Below are 19284 nucleotides of genomic sequence, written 5' to 3' on the forward strand. Positions count from 1 at the left end.
GTTATATATAACATAATTTTACAAGTATAAACAATACAACGAAACAAAAGCTATTATGAAATGCAAATAAATTCTAACATCTTAACTTTCAAACACTGAAAAAGTCACAGTTTCTTAAAACACTATTACTATCATACTTTTCATTTTATCTCCCTATAAGCAAATAATCAATAAAATTTATCAATATTACAATTAAAACTTTACTTCTTCATGAACAAAAACTAAAATTATACTATGATAATTCTGATACATAGGACTTAAGACCAATGACAAGTGAAAATGTACAATTCCGCTATATGTTTTTTTAAAAAAATATTAAGTAATATTCACCCTCACGATGTTCTCAAATAGTAAATATCCAATACTACGACTTGTTACTTGAGTTAAACCCAATCTTCTATTTCTATAGATGAAAAACTATTAAGTATCATTATTTTGTTAAACAATTATGAGGGTGAAAGATTTTAATTAAGGAATTAAAAATATAATTTGTGCAAAGCGGTGGCGGCGGCCAAACAGCGTTGGGCGTTAGGCGTGTTTAGGGCATACGATCGGGCGCTTAGGGCATAAGCCTCATAGGAACTAAGCCCCGCATGTTAGTCCCGGTGCGTTTTGCCACTGCCCTGTCCCAAGGCGAGCCCCGGGACGAGTCCTTACACTGCCTTTTAAAACACTGATTTTAACAAGATATGAGAATGAAATTATACTAAAAGTTATGATCCACTAGGCGCTATCATAACTTGCGAACAATTGAACATACACAAATTTTACCATAATTACAAGACTTGTGAGCAATTTAATAAGGGAAAAGGGTCAAATATACCCCGTAGTATCAAAAGTAATATAAATATACTCATTGTTATACTTTTGATTCAAATACCGCTATTATAGTTTGATACAAATGTGCCCTTAATTTTAACTGAAGGACGCGTGTCAAGTGCCACAAACTCATTTTCATCATCTATGTCCTCGTCTTTTCTTGTATCTGGGGATAAATAAAATTTAAATATTGGTCTTAAACATCATTCTATTGGTGCAAATCTCCCAAATTTATTGGATATTCTTCACATATTAGAATATCTCTTTATTCATCTCACATCTTTATTCCCGCAAATTTGTGGTAGAAAACCCTAGAAAACTCCCGAAATTTAACGCAGATTATGAGATTAAAGTCATTCAAAGTGTTCCCTCTTTGTCTCTAACTCCTACAGTTGGAACTACAAATACAAACAAGGTACAGTATCTGGCTGCATTGCCTCCTCATTTGAAATCATGATTTGAAGTTTAAGTTTTATTTGGGCATGCCATTTGAATTTCTAAAGTCGTATTTTTCTCGTAAACATGAAAACCCCAGGTTGTTAAAAATATCGAAACTTCCCCAATTCTTATACAATCTTAGCAAATGAGCAAACCATAGTTAGATGAATCTTTTTATAGTTGCATTAACTGATTAATTGAATCGAATTTACTTGTTATTGTAGTAGGAAAATGGGTGATGTGGCAGAGAGATGGTGTGTGGTGACAGGAGGAAGAGGGTTCGCTGCTCGGCATTTGGTGGAAATGCTGATCCGATATGAAATGTTTCATGTCAGAATTGCTGATTTAGGACCGGATATTAAATTGGAGCTTCATGAAGAGGAAGGCACGGTTGGAAAAGCTCTCCGATCTGGACGTGCCAAGTATGTATCCATGGATCTTCGTGACAAGTCCCAAGTGCTCAAAGGTCTTTAAATTTTACTCCAATTTTGCTTTTTTGATAACTGTGGTGTCCTGGTCAGCTTGTGTGAATTCCATGGGTAACTGCTAGCACAGAGTACTAGGCAACTTTTTCCACCTATGTTTAGACAGATGAAAAGAAATCAGCTAATGTTTTTGCGTCCGTTAAAACTTGAACCTAGGACTCATGGTTCTCAACTCACCTCATTGACCACTAGGTTACACCCTTGGTTGCATCTAATTTCTTAACAGTTTACTCTCAATTTTGCCTTTTTCATAACTGTGGTGTCCTGGTCAGCTTGTGCGAACCTCGACTAATTGAACGGGTACTCTCACCAGCACAGAGTACTAGGTAACTTTGTCCACCTATGTTTGGACAGATGAAAAGAAATCACCTAATGATTTTGAGTCTGTTGAAATTTGAACATGAAAACTTCTTTCTCAACCTACCTCATTGACCACTAAGCTTAATCACACTTTCTATGAAGAAGGAAAATCTTTTAATGATAGAAATATATATTCATGGAATATTCTCTGTATAAATAGTGTATTAAATTATTGAAATATTTGGTCAAAATCTCTAGACATATTATTGGTAATCTTAGAGATTCTATTTCTATAAAGATGGTTAATTACTATATTACCAAAAAAAAGATAGCTGTTGTAGAGGGGCAATATTACAAAGAGCGTACTGTTATAAAGATGGTTGTTGCCGTTATAGGTAAAACACTGTTATAAAGAGGTAAAATATAACATAAAAAATTGGTTCTGAAAAAAACTTGGTTGTTATAGCGAGGTGCTGTTATATAAGGATGTTGTTATAGAGAGGTCTGACTGTATCTATGTTAGCATTACATTTGGTTTTTTTGACAAGTAAAGTGTAACTTTTAATTATATAATGCGTAAATCTTAGCAACTTTTTGATGGGAGCGCAACTTTTATTTATAGAACCAGCATAAAGTTAGCAATACATTTGTAGATTCCATGTAGTGTTAATATTTTTTAAAAGAAATTGTCTATGCTTAGCAATACATTGCGAATTTATTGAAGAGCCATTGAATTTGTTGATCTCGATAACTTGTTCTCTAGCTGAAAATTGAAAAAATGTAGTTTATCAAGGGTACAGAAGTTCCGAAGGAGGTTGGTAGTGCTTCCAATTATGGTTTGTGATCCTTTATACACCTAAAAATGACATTCCATGTACTTTTAACCATAGTATGAAGCAAAAATGCGAAGAATTTCCACCTTTAAGACTGTTACAAATAAATATGTCTCGTATCAAGCACGTTTCCAAATTTTGCCACAAATTGTTAAGACTCATCGTCTTTGGGTTAAAATATTCAAAATAGCTTTTGTGAAGTTATGTAGTGTCATAACTCTTCACTTGTTAACTTGCAGCGTGTGAAGGAGCCGAGGTTGTCTTCCACATGGCTGCTCCAGATTCATCCATCAACAACCACCAGCTTCATCATTCTGTTAATGTGCTAGGTATTGTTCATATCTAGGAAAAGCTTTCATTGTTCTCAAAAAAAAAAAAAAAAAAAAAAAAAGGAAATTCGACTTGTTAATGCGTTTTCTTGTTTGACTTCCTGTTTCTGTATGAGATTTTTTACTTCCCTCTTTTCTGTTGAACAAATATGAAGGAACCAAGAATATCATTGATGCTTGTGTTGAGCTAAAAGTGAAGAGACTTATTTATACCAGCTCCCCCAGTGTGGTGTTTGATGGAGTTCATGGTATTATCAATGGGGATGAATCACTACCATATCCTTCTAAGGTATAGACTCTGGTTCCTTTTTACTTTATCCAAATGAATCTTTGTTAGATTTGTCTATAAACATACCTCATTACTGATAATGTTTTCAGCATAATGATTCCTATTCTGCAACTAAAGCTGAAGGAGAGGCACTAGTTATCAAGTCAAATGATACTAAAGGGCTCCTGACCTGCTGCATTAGACCTAGCAGTATTTTTGGCCCTGGCGACAGGTTGTTGGTTCCATCACTAGTCGCAGCTGCAAGGGCTGGAAAATCTAAGGTGATTATATAATAGTTCATATTTATTTTTCAGTAGTTTGATTAGAAAATGTGTCTTGAGGAACTTACTACTGGTTCACTATTGATTTTTTTTTGCTTGTCCAAATTATTTGTAATATCGAAAGACTGATGGATTTTAGATGTCTTTTATTTTCTCTCCAACTATTTGAATGATTTTGACGACTTGTTTGATCCTTAATTGTACAGTTCATTATTGGTGACGGCAACAACATGTATGATTTCACTTATGTAGAAAATGTCGCACATGCTCATGTATGTGCCGAACGAGCTCTTGCATCAGGCGGTGCAGTTGCAGAAAAAGCATCTGGCCAGGTAACATTTCTAATTTTATTGTTTTCTATGTTCTGGATAAACAGCTGTATGGCCATGCTTCGCCATATGCTTTCAATCTAATGTATCCTATGTCGCTCGGACTCTTAAAAAATGTTGATGGCTGCATTCAGATCCTGCAAAAGTGGTACATTTTTGGAGGATCCAACACGAATGCTGCCACATTTTTGGAGTCCATAGCAGTGCTATCAAAAGCGAAATGCGCAAAACAGCTGTAAAGTTCTTGGGACTTTAAGCGCAAAGCACAAATAAAGCGTGTGCTTTAATGAAAATAGTAGCAAATGGAGGAAAAAAAATACAAATTTGGATGTGTAATCCAAGATTAATAATCATAAGTATGAGTAACAAATATATGGACAAAGAAACTGAAAGAAAATTATGATGAAGTGAAATATCAATTGTTAGTGTTGCATCTTAAGGATTACACTTGTTTGCAAGGAAAAGTATGCCTTAGAGCCTTTATGACGACACTGAAGCGCCCATAAAGCGAGGCGCTCAACATGCTTTGCGCCTCACTTCAGGGCTTAAGCGAGTCTTTGACAACACAGGTCCATAGTAGTTATGTGTTTTGACTTGTGAAGTTGTGGCGAAGTATCCAGGATCATGCAATGCAATAGAAATTCTTGGGTTGCACACTTGCACTAACAGAATAAAAGAATCTTTGAGTTGCCATTGGTGTCCCATTCATTTTTGTACTCAGCCTCATAGTTGCTATATGAGATCAATGCCACAAGAATATTAAGACGAATATCAAGTCTTGCAGCAACAAAAGTTGAGCTATCAATCTTAAGTTTTAATCGAAATATCTTAAATCAAGGTTTAGTAAATATGTATGTTGCATCATTCAACTTCATAGGTTTGGTGAAGCTCATTACTTTCCTTTAGGTCCATGTGGTTTCTGGGTTCCTTTTTCGCTTAATATCTATCTTATTAATTTGCATTTTCCATGAAGGACTAAATGCCTAGGTGGTTTAACTATTTAAGGGTTATTGGCTATTGTGTGGCAGTATATTAGTTATACTTCTTTGGTAGGGAGAGGTTTCCTCATCATCTCACTTATCTTAATATTGTTCTTTGCTTCCCTGACAATGCATTTAAAAGAGTACAAACTTAACAAGTTGCTGGTTATGTGGAACTATTATAAAACTTCATTGGGTAATGCAGATTATGCCAGTCGTTGTAGTTGACAACACTTATCCATTCATCATTATCTAGATTATAGTTTCAGCGATCAAATAAGAGACTCCTTGCTTGTAGTTATTTTCCTTAGCTGTTTAGGGAGCTTCTATACTTGGTTTAAATCATAATTGTAGCCTTTTCCCTCCTCGCTGTTACAATTATACAGTAAAGGATCAAATAAGAGTACCTTTGTCATCTTCTTTTTCTTTAGCAAGTTTGGGAACTTCCTAGTATTATAGTTAACACCTCTATGCGAGGTAAGGTTAGAAATGAAAATGGTCATATTGCCCATGTAGACTTATGAGTAATCATCGTTTTCTTATGTTATCAATTTTCCTCTGAGAGGAACATACTAGTAGTTTTTTGCTATTTTTTGGATGTTAACTCTGTTGAATAATAAAGACTTGATAAGAAAAAAAAATGATGTTGGCAGGTGTATTTTGTCACGAACATGGAGCCCATAAAGTTTTGGGAGTTTGTCTCACTTATTCTTGAAGGTCTTGGCTATGAGAGGTATTCTTATTTATGGCTCTGGTTTTGTCAGAAAATTTCCCTACAAAATTCTTGTCTCTATCTGTTTTCGCTAGATCACTTTGTGGTCTTATTATGAAAAGCACTCTAAAACTTGTTCTAGTATAATTCCTACTTTGCAGATGTCTGGAATTTTACCCTATGTTGCGTGGATCCTTCATATGTCTTGACATACCAGTGTCCAACGGGTCTGATAAGAGTGTGGGTACTTTGTATAGCGTCTTCAAAATATACTGAAAATTAAATAAGTTGCACACCTGTATCTGATACTTCCATGGAACGTAAAATACTTACCTGTAAACGAGTCCGAGAAACATAGATTTGACCTGCTTTATATTTTTTGTGATTTGGGGATCAGTTTTACTATAAAAGTCCAAGCACATAAACAGTGGAGAAGGCATCCTCTGTCACGTAGAAGAAATCGAGAGAAAGATTATTCCTGAAAAGCTTTTAAGTTCTTGCTGTTTATGCACTGTCGCTCCCACAAAATTAAGTAATTACAGAAACCACTTGCTGGAACCTTTTGGGGCCTAATTTTGATTATTGCTCCAGGAAATCAACTTATAGAGCACAACTTCTGTTATGCTTAAAGTTTTCTGTCTTACTGGGCCATAGTAGAGGGTTCCATAAATCAACAACAACAGCAGCAACAACATACCCAGTGTAATTTCACAAGTGGGGTCTAGGGAGGGTAGTGTGTGCGCAGACCTTACCCCTACCTTGTGCAGGTGGTATATTTAGTTTTAATGATGACCACCAAGTATGAGGCATCTTAGTTTTGTACATCAGAATAAAATAGAATGTCAGTTTTAGTATATGGTTTGATATGTTTGGTTTTATTGCTGATAACCGTTGTGTCCGGGCTAGCTTGCGCCCACCTTGACTAATTCCACGGCGTACCTACTACCTTCCACTGCACAGGTACTGGATAACTCTATCCACCCAGGCTTGGATGTATGAGAAGAAATCACCTAGTGTTTTTTGTCTCCGCTGGAATTTGAACGTGAGACCTCATGGTTCTCAACCCACTTCATTGACAACTAGGCCATGCCTTGGGTGCAGCTTTGAACTCATTTTATACTCTTTTGGGGAGCTAATTAATAATTATGGGCGTAACCCATGTTAAACCCTATTTTTAATACTAATGATCCAAATTGTTAAACTATTGGGGTGTCTTTACACAAATAGCCGGTCGGATTCGATGCTTACTTTTCCATACATAGATTATACACTGATTTTGCATGGATGATCTACACATATTATACATGGATTATACATTTATTTTACATCCACTGACTGTTTTTGGTTTAAGCGGGTGGGTGAGCGGCTATTTAGGTTAATTCTTCAAATATGGGTGATTTTGGGTGGCTTAAAAAATTTGGGTTGAGATTGCCACATCTAAGCGATTGTTAATTGCTTTGGTTGTAAACTATGTGAATGAGATGATCTAGAGAAGCATGGGCTTCACAGACTATATTAAGGTTAAGTAATGAATCACTTTTTCCATTTACGTTCCACAAGTAGATATCCACACAAACGATCAACAAGCAAAACTATCCACATATATGGTAAAATCTGATTTTGGTTGTAAGGATTATACATGTGCACCATAAGCATGTATCTTAGTGCAAAGGGTTGCTCACTATGGTGGATGTTGTAAATTATCTTTAGCCAATTTGGGAGGGATTGATGTCTCTGGTTAGTGTTTTAAGACAGTTAATCTATGTATAAAAATCAACACAATATCGTACATTGTTTGGTTGGTGCTTCTAGTAGAGTTAATCTTGGTATAAAATCCAGCATAGCATATGTAGTGTTTGGTTAGCTTTTTCCGTTTCTTCATACGTAATACCCACTTAAGTTAATGAGGAAATTTATCGAGTATTTTAAACGGATAGAATGTTGAATAAGAATACGTGTACTAAACAACAAATGAATTAGAACATTAAACTGACAAAACTAATCTTCATAGTAGTGAACACACTTTTGTTTTTCTAAAAAGTAAATAAAAAATTTAAATTATACACTGTTTATTAAATGTTTATTATATCAAACTAAACATCCAACAACAAATAATCCCTACATCACAATCCCTGCTTTACTAATCCTTGCATTGCTAATACATGCATTGCTAATCCTTGCATAACTTGTATCTTAACCAAACGACCCCCCTAGTATTTTCTTCTTTTGCTTCTTCGGTCTTTTCTCCTTTTTCTGCATGGCTGGCGGTGGCGTTTGACGAAGACATACCCTTTAGTGTGACTTGAGAATAGTGTGTTTAAGTTGATTGCTTAATGTACAATTCTAGTTTTTTTCTTTCACTTATGCTGTTATGATGGTTGAGCCGGTTGTTGCTTTGAGATTGGTTATCATTATCATCTTTATTGTTAGGACCAAGTGGCACTGTGTGATTTGTGACTTAAACTCAGAGTTGGTTATGAAAATTATGAAAATATATGTAACATATTAAGTTAAATGGGTTTGACAGGTTCAGATTTGCTTTCTTTCTTTTGTTTCTTTTTCATTTTGAGGCACTCTACCTCATGTCCTATTTTGTCGGATTACTCAACATTTGTCAGCATGTTTGTATATGAGAGAGGGAGAATGTATGTGTGTTTTTGTTGGTGATTTGTTACGTGTAAAACCAACTCACTGTAATTCCTAGCCAACTGAAGCTGTGTATTATGCCCATTGGCATTTGCAGATGCAATTGAATAACAGACCTTATTTTATCTCGTGTATTCATGAGCAGGCACTATGGCTTCTCTGTTATTTCTAACCAGTTTCTGTTTGCTTCACACTCTGACTCTAGTAGATACTATTTGTCTTTTCTGCTTTCCGTTTGCTTCATTTCTTGCGATGTCTATTATCTTTATTTCTGATTGTTTATAGTATGCAGGCCAAGAATTAAAATTCCTGCCTCTGTTATGATGCCAATTGCACATCTGGTGGAGTTGACTTATAAGCTGTTGGCGGCATACGGAATGAAGGTCCCACAGTTGACTCCGTCAAGAATCAGACTCCTATCTCGTAGCAGAACATTTAATTGTTCGAAAGCAAATGATCGCCTTGGCTACACACCAATTGTCCCACTTCAGGTTCCTGTACTTTCCTTGAAATTGATCTATTGGGTCTGGTAATTCCACATATAAATCATAAATTCCATGCTGTATCTGTCTCATATTCTCTAAGTGTTTGAGTTATTCTACTCATAATCTTCTGCATGGAAGAGTCCTTGTTAACCTCTTAATGGATCCTTTCATTTCAAATGTGGTCATTGTGTTCGGCTAAAACATATTCTTGGACTTTTGGTGCTCTGAGTTTGAACTTTCTATAGATATTTATTGCTTCACAGATGCATCAGTCTGAACTTCCATTATGAAAGGAATTTTGGAATTAGATTGTATTTATACCTGGATTTTAAGTGTAAGAATTTAGTTGTGGGGCCTTGTTTGATAACATCACTTTAAAGGATTATTCAGTTTCCCACAGTTTCTTGGGCTTTTGTTCTCATTATGTACCCAGTGATGATGTGATTCTAATTTCTTTAGGAGGGCCTAAGGAGGACCATTGAATCATATCCGCATCTGAGAGCTGAACAGCGGCCAGAAAAGAAAGGCCCTTCTAAAGCTTCTCTATTTCTCGGAAGTGGGAGAGGTATACATTTGACTTCTTTCTCATAACTTGAGCCTCTTGTCTCCCCACCTGAAATTTAACAATTATTTAATTTGTCTGATAGATTATTTTAATTCTATAGTCGACGTATTGCTTCTCTCTATGGGATCCTGCTAAGGATGGGCCTTGTGAAACTTATTACTTTCATAATTTGTTTCTTGTAGAACATCTCATTCTGGTCAAGAAGTTGAATGTGACTTGTCTGTAGTAAATGCACTGATTAGATTTGTCAGAGTAATTCAATTGCCAGAGGAAACACATAACCTCGAACTGGTCCCTTATTTTGTTATATTTCAAATAAAATGCATGAGGAGCAAAAGCTTGTATTTGCGTCTTGCCTTATTACATCATCACCCATATTTACCGTGTTTGAAGAGTGAATGGAAAGACATCCAGAACCAGTAGTTGGTGGATGGTGAATAGAGAAATGTTTGTATTATCCCCATCACTATCTTTGACCACTAGTGGAATGATTTTAAATAAGCTTTTTAGCTTTGATGCTGACCATATCAATGCACACAATTTTATAGAAGTTTAAGCCCATGAAGTGGTGTCTCCTCCTTTAGCATCAAGTGGATTTCTGTTTTTGTGGTGAATGATTAGTTGGGAGTTGAATATGAATTAGTTATCAATCTGAAACTGAAGGCTTACAAACTAAGCGTCGGAATGCAATTGCTTGGTTCTCTGCAATGAATAAAGTACAATCTTTACATGTGGGAAGTTTTACTGTGCAATCTCAAACTGGCTTTCCCCTTGTTTGGGCTGGTGTTCCAGTATTATCTGGAGACATAGATTTGACTACTTCACTTATTTATCTGTATATTGAGCACAGTTTAAACATTTTGACATTTCTTAGAGGGTGTTTGGATTGGCGTTTAAGCTCCTTTCTAATTTTTGTAGTGTTTGGCAAAGATAAAATGTGCTTAAAAGCACTAACTTTTACGCAAGAAAAATACAAAAATAAGCCAAAAGCCAAAAGTTGGGTATTACGGATTACCAACTTATGACTTCTAACTTTTAGCTTATAAGCTACTTTTAAAAAGTCAATCCAAACACCCTCTTAGTTATACTGCATGTTTGTAGAAGATTTTTTGTTTAATGTGAGAAACAATCAATGGCGAAGACTTGTATTCAATTTTAAGAGAAAAAACAAAGATTCTAACTCAACCTGTGTGACTGTATTTTGCAGTTGCTGACACACTTCTTTGGAGGGATAAGAAACAGACACTAACAGCAGCATTAGTTCTGGCTGCAATTTATTTCAATTTCATAGCTTCTGGCTTCACCATAGTAACTTCTATATCAAGGATTCTGTTGGTGGCAGCGATTTTCTTGTTCATCCACGGAAGACTGCCTCAGAGAATGTATTCATCTGTACTCTCTCCCTCTGTTTGTCCATATTTTTTTCTGTGCAGCAGACATCTGGCTCTTAGAAATTATTCAGCATTACATTAATGGTCATTCTGATATATACAAAAAATTTCTTAAACTTTACCCAAAAGATATATACATGCTGATAAAGGTGCAGTCTATTGCATATGTATTTAAGTGGAGTAGGCTGGGAACTGACATTGAGTCAGTTTCGGGAGTGATGATATGTGCTTTTTGTTTTTTCTGGTACAGAATGGGTTATAAAATTGACAAAGTTCCCATGTCATGCTTCCATGTATCGGAAGAGACATCGCGCCAAGTTGCTCTGTCAGTGGCCTCAGGCTGGAATTCTGCAGTGAAGGGTTTAAAATCTCTTTGTAAAGGGGCTGATTGCATGTTCTTTCTTAAGGTAATTGCTAACACATGCAGACTCTTTATTTTTTATTTTTTTTATAATTTTTTTAATGTATGAAGTCATATGCGGACCCCTTAAACTTGTCTGAATTTTCCATTTTGGCACCTCAACTAAGACTAGTACCTATTGAACACTCTAACTCCAACAAAAGTGTGCTTATTGAACGCATATGCTGACGTGGCGAAAACATTATTCTTCACTAATTTACAAGCGCGTGAATTAGTCCCAGATTGAATTTTTTTCCTCTGAATCACATATTCTCTTTTCTTTCCTCCTCTCTCCCCACCACCAACTCCAACCTTACCTTTCATCCTCCTCTGTCCCGCCACCACACCGCCACCGCAGCTTCTTAACAATCCATTAATCAATTACACAGGCAGCAAAAGTTTTTAGATCTAACAAACAAAATTGAAGAATAAATCTGTCCATTGGCAATAATATTAATATAATTAATGCCGACATGTTCACCGGTAATGAAAATTAATGCGAAATCTAAAATTCAAATCCTCCGAGGAGAGGAGGGCATCTGGAAAGGGGATGCCGTGGGAGGGGGGCGAAGAGGCATCCTAAATAGTGGACGGGGGGTTAAAATTACAGTTGGCTATGGACGATCGACGGCAGCAATGGACGATTGATCTTTACTCTTCTTTTCTATTTTTTCTTTTGTCTTCTCTTTGTGTTGTTTTTCTTAAAATCTTTTTTAGATTCAAAAGCCAGGTGGCTTTTTTTGATTGGTCAATTTCACCATGTCACTGTGCGGGTAGTTCACGGTACTGGACTTAATTGCATATATTGTACGAGGTGCTTAATAGGCACACTTTTGTTGGAGTTAAGAGTGTTCAATAGGTACTAGTCTTAGTTGAGGTGCCAAAATGGAAAATTCTGACAAGTTCAAGGCGATGGCTATGTATTTGGCCTTTTTTTATTAGCACCAAGTCAGTGCTGTATTGGCTTTATAAAAAGACTTAAGAGTTCTAGTGAGGACAATAATACATCCTTGTATGCCATTAACATCTTCCAATTGATGAAACAGGTGGCTCTCTCTCTATTGATTCTAAGTATCCTTGGAACCATTTCTCTGCAGAGTTTGTTTGTCATTGGTAAGTGGTCTCTCTTTCCTCCCTCTATCCGTATATGTACCTATTGACACTGAAATAGCGCACCTTGAGCTTACATGGTAAAAACTCATTTGCATCCAGAATATGTTTTACTTTCTTCTAAATGATGCAAATAGAAGCTCGAGCTATGCTAGTTTAATCCCATATTGGGTGCTCTGACCATCTTATATTCAACTGCAGGAATCCCAGGTGCCTTTACTTTGTTTTTCATATATGAGAAAAAAGAGGAAGAAATAGATTGTCTAATTCATGAGATTGCCTCATTTACATGGAAGTTGAAGACCGATATTTCTGGGAAACTTTTCAGCTCTGCAAAAGACCGATAATGGGCAGCAATGACCTGATCGAGCTTCTTCCTTATCTTGAGAAGCTTTCTAAAGCAGGTTCTTGAAGTTCAAGGACTTCACACTTATCCTTTGTGTGTAACATATTCATGATTGGGAACCTTGCCAAAAGGCAGTTTTTTTTTTTTTTTTTTTTTTTTTTAAAGGAAAGCCAATTTTTGTGTCTGCTGATATCAGGTTGCGGTGTGTCAAGGCGTCATCTTTTGACCTGTTCTCATTTCTCTTTTCTCCAGCTTTGCCAATATTGCTAGAGTATGCTTGGCTCTCGCTGCGTTGGTGTGAAGGGTTTCGTTTTAGCCCTATATTTGTTGGGCAGAGGTGGAGGTAGATACAGATTATAGTTATGTGATAATCTATAATTTTGCTTGCTCGTGAATTGAAGAATCAAGAATGTGTTAGTTTTTGTGTTAGGGCAGATTTCCTCTAGTTTGACTTCGAAGTTAAAAAGGCATAATACATGGCCCACAAGTAGGAATCTCAATTTGTATAAAGTTGAACCCGTAGGTCATATGCGTGAATTTTGGGTGGAAAGAGAATAGTTGGAAATTGAAATTAGAACCTACTGCCTGCAAGCGAGCTTAGAATGACTAAAGAGAATACCAAAAGTATGAAGTTTTATGGCCCGAAGAACTCTCAAATGGCACAATGGTGAATCATGAAGAGGATAAAGTGTTGGATTTTTTATAGACCGGGTTTGGGTTAATGGTTCGGTTGTGAATGGGTTGGGTCTAATTACATGTGGACCAATAAACTATTGTCACGTATTTAATGAAAAAGCTAATATATTCTACATCATCTTTCTGTTAAAAGGAAGGGCAATTTTAGACTAAAATCAAATGTTAAGGACAATTATGACCAATAGGTGTGCGGAGGGCAATTTTGAGCCATTTTCAATGGCACTTTTGACTCTTTTCCGTTGGTTAAATCCAAATTAGAAGAACGTGTGGGGAGAGAAGTGTGGAATTGGATTCAAAAGTGTGGAATCCGACTTATTTTCAAGTGTGCTGCAAGGACAAAATCTACTAGTACTTCCTTCAGGTCATGCAAGTTGGTCCATTTTGTGGATTCTTCACTATTTTCTCAACCAGGCTCTTGAAACGTAGCACTGTTGGAAATATTATCTCTATATTTTCCATAACAGCAAGTAGTAAGGGTGAAATGCAATTACCAAAATTAGTGAGTGTTCAGAAATGAAGTTGAACTGCTATTCAAGAAAGACCATGCTAGACAGAATGAGTTAGTATTGACAATTCTTGAATGTATTGAAAAAGGGGAAAACCCATATTCAGATAAGGAATTTGATACTTGTTTGTCTATCAATTTTATCAGATTTACTGTTTTTAGCATAGAGACTGGGATGGGAAGACCTATGAGGGTGAGTTTTGCACCTTGTCCACTACATAATTCATTCTTCTTAGTTGATGACAAGCCAAGTGGTGGTGTTGACGCACGTGTAATTTTAGATGTTCAACAGACATCTGCACTTGAATGTGATGAAGAGTTGCTAGAGTTTGCTTCATCAATTCCAAGTCATTTAAGAGAAGGAAAACAGCTCATGTGGATTTCACTATGTTCTTGTACTTCAAAAGCTTCATGAAACTAAAGGCACATACTTCGTCCGCTGTGCAGTAGCCCTGCTTCGAGATTTTAGGCATTGTCTCATACATGCGAGTTCTGACTAACATGAATAAGCATTAAACAAACTTAATGTTCTACAGAATATCAGCTTTAGAAACTCAGCGATTTTAGTAATTCTGGAACATGTCTATAATTCTTACTACTTTGAACTGACGCAGAAATCTAACCGAGTAAACCCTCCAGTAAACCACTCAGCCTGGTAACCTTGTAAGATAAACATCTGCAACTAAAAGTAAAATACATCCAAATCAAACAGTTTCAGTTACATTCATCATTCAGGGGGCTGTAATCTTAACCACTATATAAGAGAATCCTCCTAGTACTGAAGTTAATATGACCATGGGCTATACTTTAGTGACTAGATCTTTATGCACAGCCGTGTTATCCTGTTTGGAAAGGTAAACTTCATAGATTTCTACAACTAGCCTGGGATCCTTGTCCACGAGTTCTTTGTATTCTTCTCGCTTGCTCAGCTTGTCCATGTTTTCCATGATCAATGACAGGGCTGCATCAAGCAAGTTCTTTGCATTGTGCTGGTGAGCAAACGCATAGTTAGGAAGTGAATTCTCCCAGTTTAATTTGGAAATCAGGAACTTCTCACAGTACGTCTTCAGATGCTTCACTTGGTATTTTTCTGCCAAAACGAGTAGGTCACAAGCCATAAGCTCATCTAGGCACGCATCAGCAGTGTATAAATAGGTTACAAAGGCACGAAGTGCATCATATGACACATCACTGATTTTAATCGTGCCACTGAGGCTTTCTGCCATCTCATTTTCGAGCATCGCTCTGAACACGGGGGAACGACTGGCCTGCATGGAATATCAAAATTTTGAAGGAAAAAAAAAAGATGCGCAAAAACTATATAAAAAAAAACTATTTTAGATAAATTGTCACAAAACCATTTTAGTGAATAATAACAATTAAAACACTAAAGGAATCGCATATGACAGATTTAAAGAAAGAGGAGACTAAATTCTGTATGTTTTTCAAACGTTCAGATCATATCTAAGCAGAAAAAATAAAGACACAACAATTAAGAAAAACTTAGTTTTCACATGTGTCCCCACTGAAAGAGCTTGAGTTAAGCTTTGTATTACTTTCCTTGATTATACAATTTTGAATAAACGGCTAATTATATACAGAGAGTAAGAATAGAGATTTGACTCCTAAAAGGATTAAAGAATCTAGAGGACTCGTATGTCCAGCAACTATTTAGGTCTATACAAGTATTTGAACTGTATTCAAATACTTGAAATTATCTCACGGTTATTTCTGTGTATTAGATATCCTAACACTCACTTCCGAGAGAAGTATCCTCCAAAACTTGCATGATGCAGCCCTGTCGTTGAAGCATCTGAAGACGGATCCTCCAAAAATGCACTACCTTTGGAGGAGCCGACACGTATCTGCTGGCATTTTTGAAGAGTCCAAGCAACATAGGGCAGAACATAACAAAATGATCATGAAATATTGATTACAAATGCAAGCTTACCTATGCTACTGTTGTCTGTTCACAAACTTTTAAAGCTCCATCATGATGATTGAGTGGAGATAAAGATTCCAAGGCCAAGAGTTGCCAGTTTCAAAAAAAAAAAAAAAAGACTCCAAGGCCAGAAGAATACCAACATGACCGTGCAAAATGTGTCCCTTACACGTGAATAAGCTTTTGATGATTTGCAAAATTGTCCAATGTGGCATAGCGTTTGACTATCATGATAATAGTGCACCAAACAGTGTAAAACATCGTGTGTTCTATTTATAGAAGTTCAAGCCACAAGCAATTTGCTTTACCCCTTTCTTATGAATCAGTTTAACATAATAGTTTTCATTATGCTAAAGCAAATCATGCTAGTAAAGCTACAAGAATATTATGTTCAAGTGTCAAAAGTTACCAAACGGAGTCTAGAATGGCATTTTATGGCATGATTTATATTGTAGATCAGCTACTAAAATATTTCAGAAAGACATCTAACATGGAGTGAGTTTGAAAATCGACATGCTGTATAGCCGAAGAGTAGTGTTGTTAAAGGCTCTCTTGAAGTGCACCTAAACCTTGAAGCTCGGTGATGCTCAGGTTTGCTTACTTTTGTGCAGATACCAAGACACTAAGGCATGCACCTTGTCTTTCTCGAACTATGACGGTAAGAGGATATCACTAGAAAATAAACATAGTTGAGGAAGTGATACTAATTGTTAACAAAATATCATGAATATATATTTTTTTTTTTTGAATAAACATGAAATAACTTTTTAGCGAAAAGGAATAAGAGATCAGAACGTTAGTGTAAGAAAACTAGTAACGAAAAGATTAAAACTCCATCTTTCTATCTAAATCAGAGATTTAAAATGGGTTTCTAAACTTGATTGAACCCAAATAGTTTGATTGATTGTAGCTTTGTCAATACAGTTGTCCGAATAACTATTGTTTGCCTTTATAGTTATCTTTTATCGCACCAGCACGTTTACTCGCTAAGGCCCATGGTTTTAGTTGCGCCTTGCGCATAATGCCCTGGTAGATCTTAGTGGTTTTTTATGCTTTCACTTTGCCAACTCTGATGGAGAGTGTAGAAACTTAAGTCCATCAACTGCAGCTTTACATATGTTCTGGCCTTTAAGCAGTAAATTTACAAAGTCATAACATCAATTTCTTCAGAGACTTACTCGCTCAACTTGCAGATTTTGAGCAACTTCAAAAGTGAACGCCTAACAGAAAACAACTACAGATAACTTTAGCCTCCCATCCACTAATAATAGTCATAAAGAGTGGCGACCAAACCCACTATATACTCCAATACTTAGAGTCAAGTTGTGCTCCAGGTCAAACTTAAACTACCAGCACTTTGTTTCATTTCAAGAGCACTTGATCGACGCAATGCCATACCCCGACAACTTCCACGGCATTTTTCCTTATTTTGTTCACAAGGGGCCATAATATGGAAAATATTTACCTTTGCTAATTAAAAAAAGAGAGTAATATTATACTTGTAAAATATAGTGTGTGATTCAATTTTCCCTTTAGTGCTTGACACTGATGATTCCATCTAATCATTTCCTAATGAAAAGAGAACTTACACTACAATTACCTCGCTTGTTCATCTCAACATAGCAATCAACTACTCCTGACTTCAAAAATCAATCTGGCCAACTCTACAAATTCCGCGGATCCATAGTTAGACTAGTTTTTCATTGATTATCAACCTACTAACCCTAACTCCTTTACGCGTACTTGGAACTGATCATTGTGTCTGATATTTCCTAATGAATTAATCTCAAAGTATCAATCAACCACGGGTGTGTTCGTTATGGAGAATTTTCCCAAGTTCGGTTGGTTAAAATTCTCGGAAAACATTTTTTCTAGGAAAACAAGTTTCTTACAAATGCGGAAAATGACTTCCCTGATGGAAAGGGGAAAGCAAGTTCCACAAGTGACATTCCACATTGTATGTGTCCTCCAAAATACCTCATCTTCACCCCCACCCCTGCAGCCCCCATCCTCACCACCCCACACCCATATCCCCCACCTCCCATAGTATTTCGCTAGATTATACCATACAAATGCCTTTAGAATATATTTTTTGCTTACGTCATTCGAACACAAGATAATAAGTAAAAACCCCACTTATTTTCATGGAAAACATTTTCCTTCATACTGAACACCCTCTACATCTACATCTCAACCCCAAATTAATTCGGGTTGACTACATGAATCCTTTATATCTCCTGCCAAACTACTTTAAACAGATGTCAATCTACCAGAATCCCATTCACTTATTGAAACTAAAATTTGTTCAATCGAGTGCAACATAGACAGTGTAATCCCACAAGTGGGGTCTGGGGAGGGTAGGATGTAGGCAGACCTTAGCCCTACCTATAAACCCTCGGTTCAAAAGAAAGTAAGACAGGAAAATACCAAGATACAAAACAAATGGAAAAACGTACACACATTAAAGAATAAGAAACTAGGCTATAACTACAATTCCGGCGCATACCCATTAAAAAAGCATACAACAAATATTGAAAAGGGTACTAACCAAAACAGCGCGATTAGCAGGAACAGGATGAGGTGTAGACGTTCCAGATTCATCATCATGTGAAGCAACCAAAACGACGTCGGAAAAGAAAGGTACACTATTTGAGTTAGATCTGTGTAGTGGGTCAGGTGGGGCCCAAAAACGTAGGAAATTGACTTTAGATTTAAGGTCATCAATCTCACGTTTGAGTTCTTCTTCAGTCTCACTAGCTTCCTCGTAACACTCCCTGCACGTGCCTGCGTCACGTGAGGTGTACTCCTCCTTGCATGACACGCACTTCATTCGAGATGTTTCCGATGATGTTTCTTCTTCTTCATCCTCGTCTTCTCCGAAATCTACTGACGGCGTTGATGATCGCCGTCTGTGATGACGTCTCATCTTCTTTTTTCCTTTTGTTCTCTCTTTTTACCACTTTCGAATGGAGTACTATGGAATTTAGTAGTTCAATTTCTACTCTTGATTTTCTTTGAATTATTAAGTCACATAAAACTTTATTGCACGTAGAGTAACGTGTCGCTAGGGTAAAATTAAAAAAAAATGCAGTAGTAAATAATTTTACTTATAAAGATATATCATTATTATATTTTAAATAAACCCAACAGCGAAAGTACTACCTAATTTCTATTACGGAAAAGGTCCATATATGCTCCTCAACTATTCGAAATTGCACGTATTTGCCCGTCGTTTAAAGGTCGGTTCACTCATGGCCCTAACGTTACGTTTTGGTTCACCCATGCCCTTGAGTTAACGGAAACTTGACAAAAATATTGGAGGGCAAATTTGTACAGTTCTGCATAGTATAGGAGCATATTTGATCCACTGAAATTCCTAAATATTATGGCACAAAATATCACTTCATTCCAAAACATAAAAAAT

The 19284-nt window shown here is 36.4% G+C and overlaps 2 protein-coding genes across 2 annotated transcripts; one reads left to right on the forward strand and one right to left on the reverse strand.

Annotated features, from left to right (window-relative positions):
- Positions 1-969: 969 nt before the first annotated feature.
- On the forward strand, positions 970-13146 carry LOC132050170 (3beta-hydroxysteroid-dehydrogenase/decarboxylase). The gene is made up of 13 exons (XM_059441266.1): positions 970-1234; positions 1482-1723; positions 3115-3204; positions 3360-3493; positions 3583-3753; positions 3960-4085; positions 5716-5795; positions 8713-8911; positions 9365-9470; positions 10678-10852; positions 11112-11268; positions 12308-12374; positions 12573-13146. Exons 2-13 carry the CDS (start codon positions 1489-1491, stop codon positions 12716-12718), a joined length of 1686 nt encoding a protein of 561 aa, XP_059297249.1. The 5' UTR covers positions 970-1234; positions 1482-1488; the 3' UTR covers positions 12719-13146.
- A 1411-nt stretch (positions 13147-14557) lies between these two features.
- Positions 14558-18874, reverse strand: LOC132050171 (BTB/POZ domain-containing protein At4g08455). Its single transcript, XM_059441268.1, has 2 exons — positions 18409-18874; positions 14558-15186 (listed from the first exon to the last, which is right to left on the reverse strand). Exons 1-2 carry the CDS (start codon positions 18784-18786, stop codon positions 14719-14721), a joined length of 846 nt encoding a protein of 281 aa, XP_059297251.1. The 5' UTR covers positions 18787-18874; the 3' UTR covers positions 14558-14718.
- Positions 18875-19284: the final 410 nt, after the last annotated feature.

The sequence above is a fragment of the Lycium ferocissimum genome, chromosome 3 (assembly GCF_029784015.1).
Source record: "Lycium ferocissimum isolate CSIRO_LF1 chromosome 3, AGI_CSIRO_Lferr_CH_V1, whole genome shotgun sequence".
NCBI lineage: Eukaryota > Viridiplantae > Streptophyta > Magnoliopsida > Solanales > Solanaceae > Lycium > Lycium ferocissimum.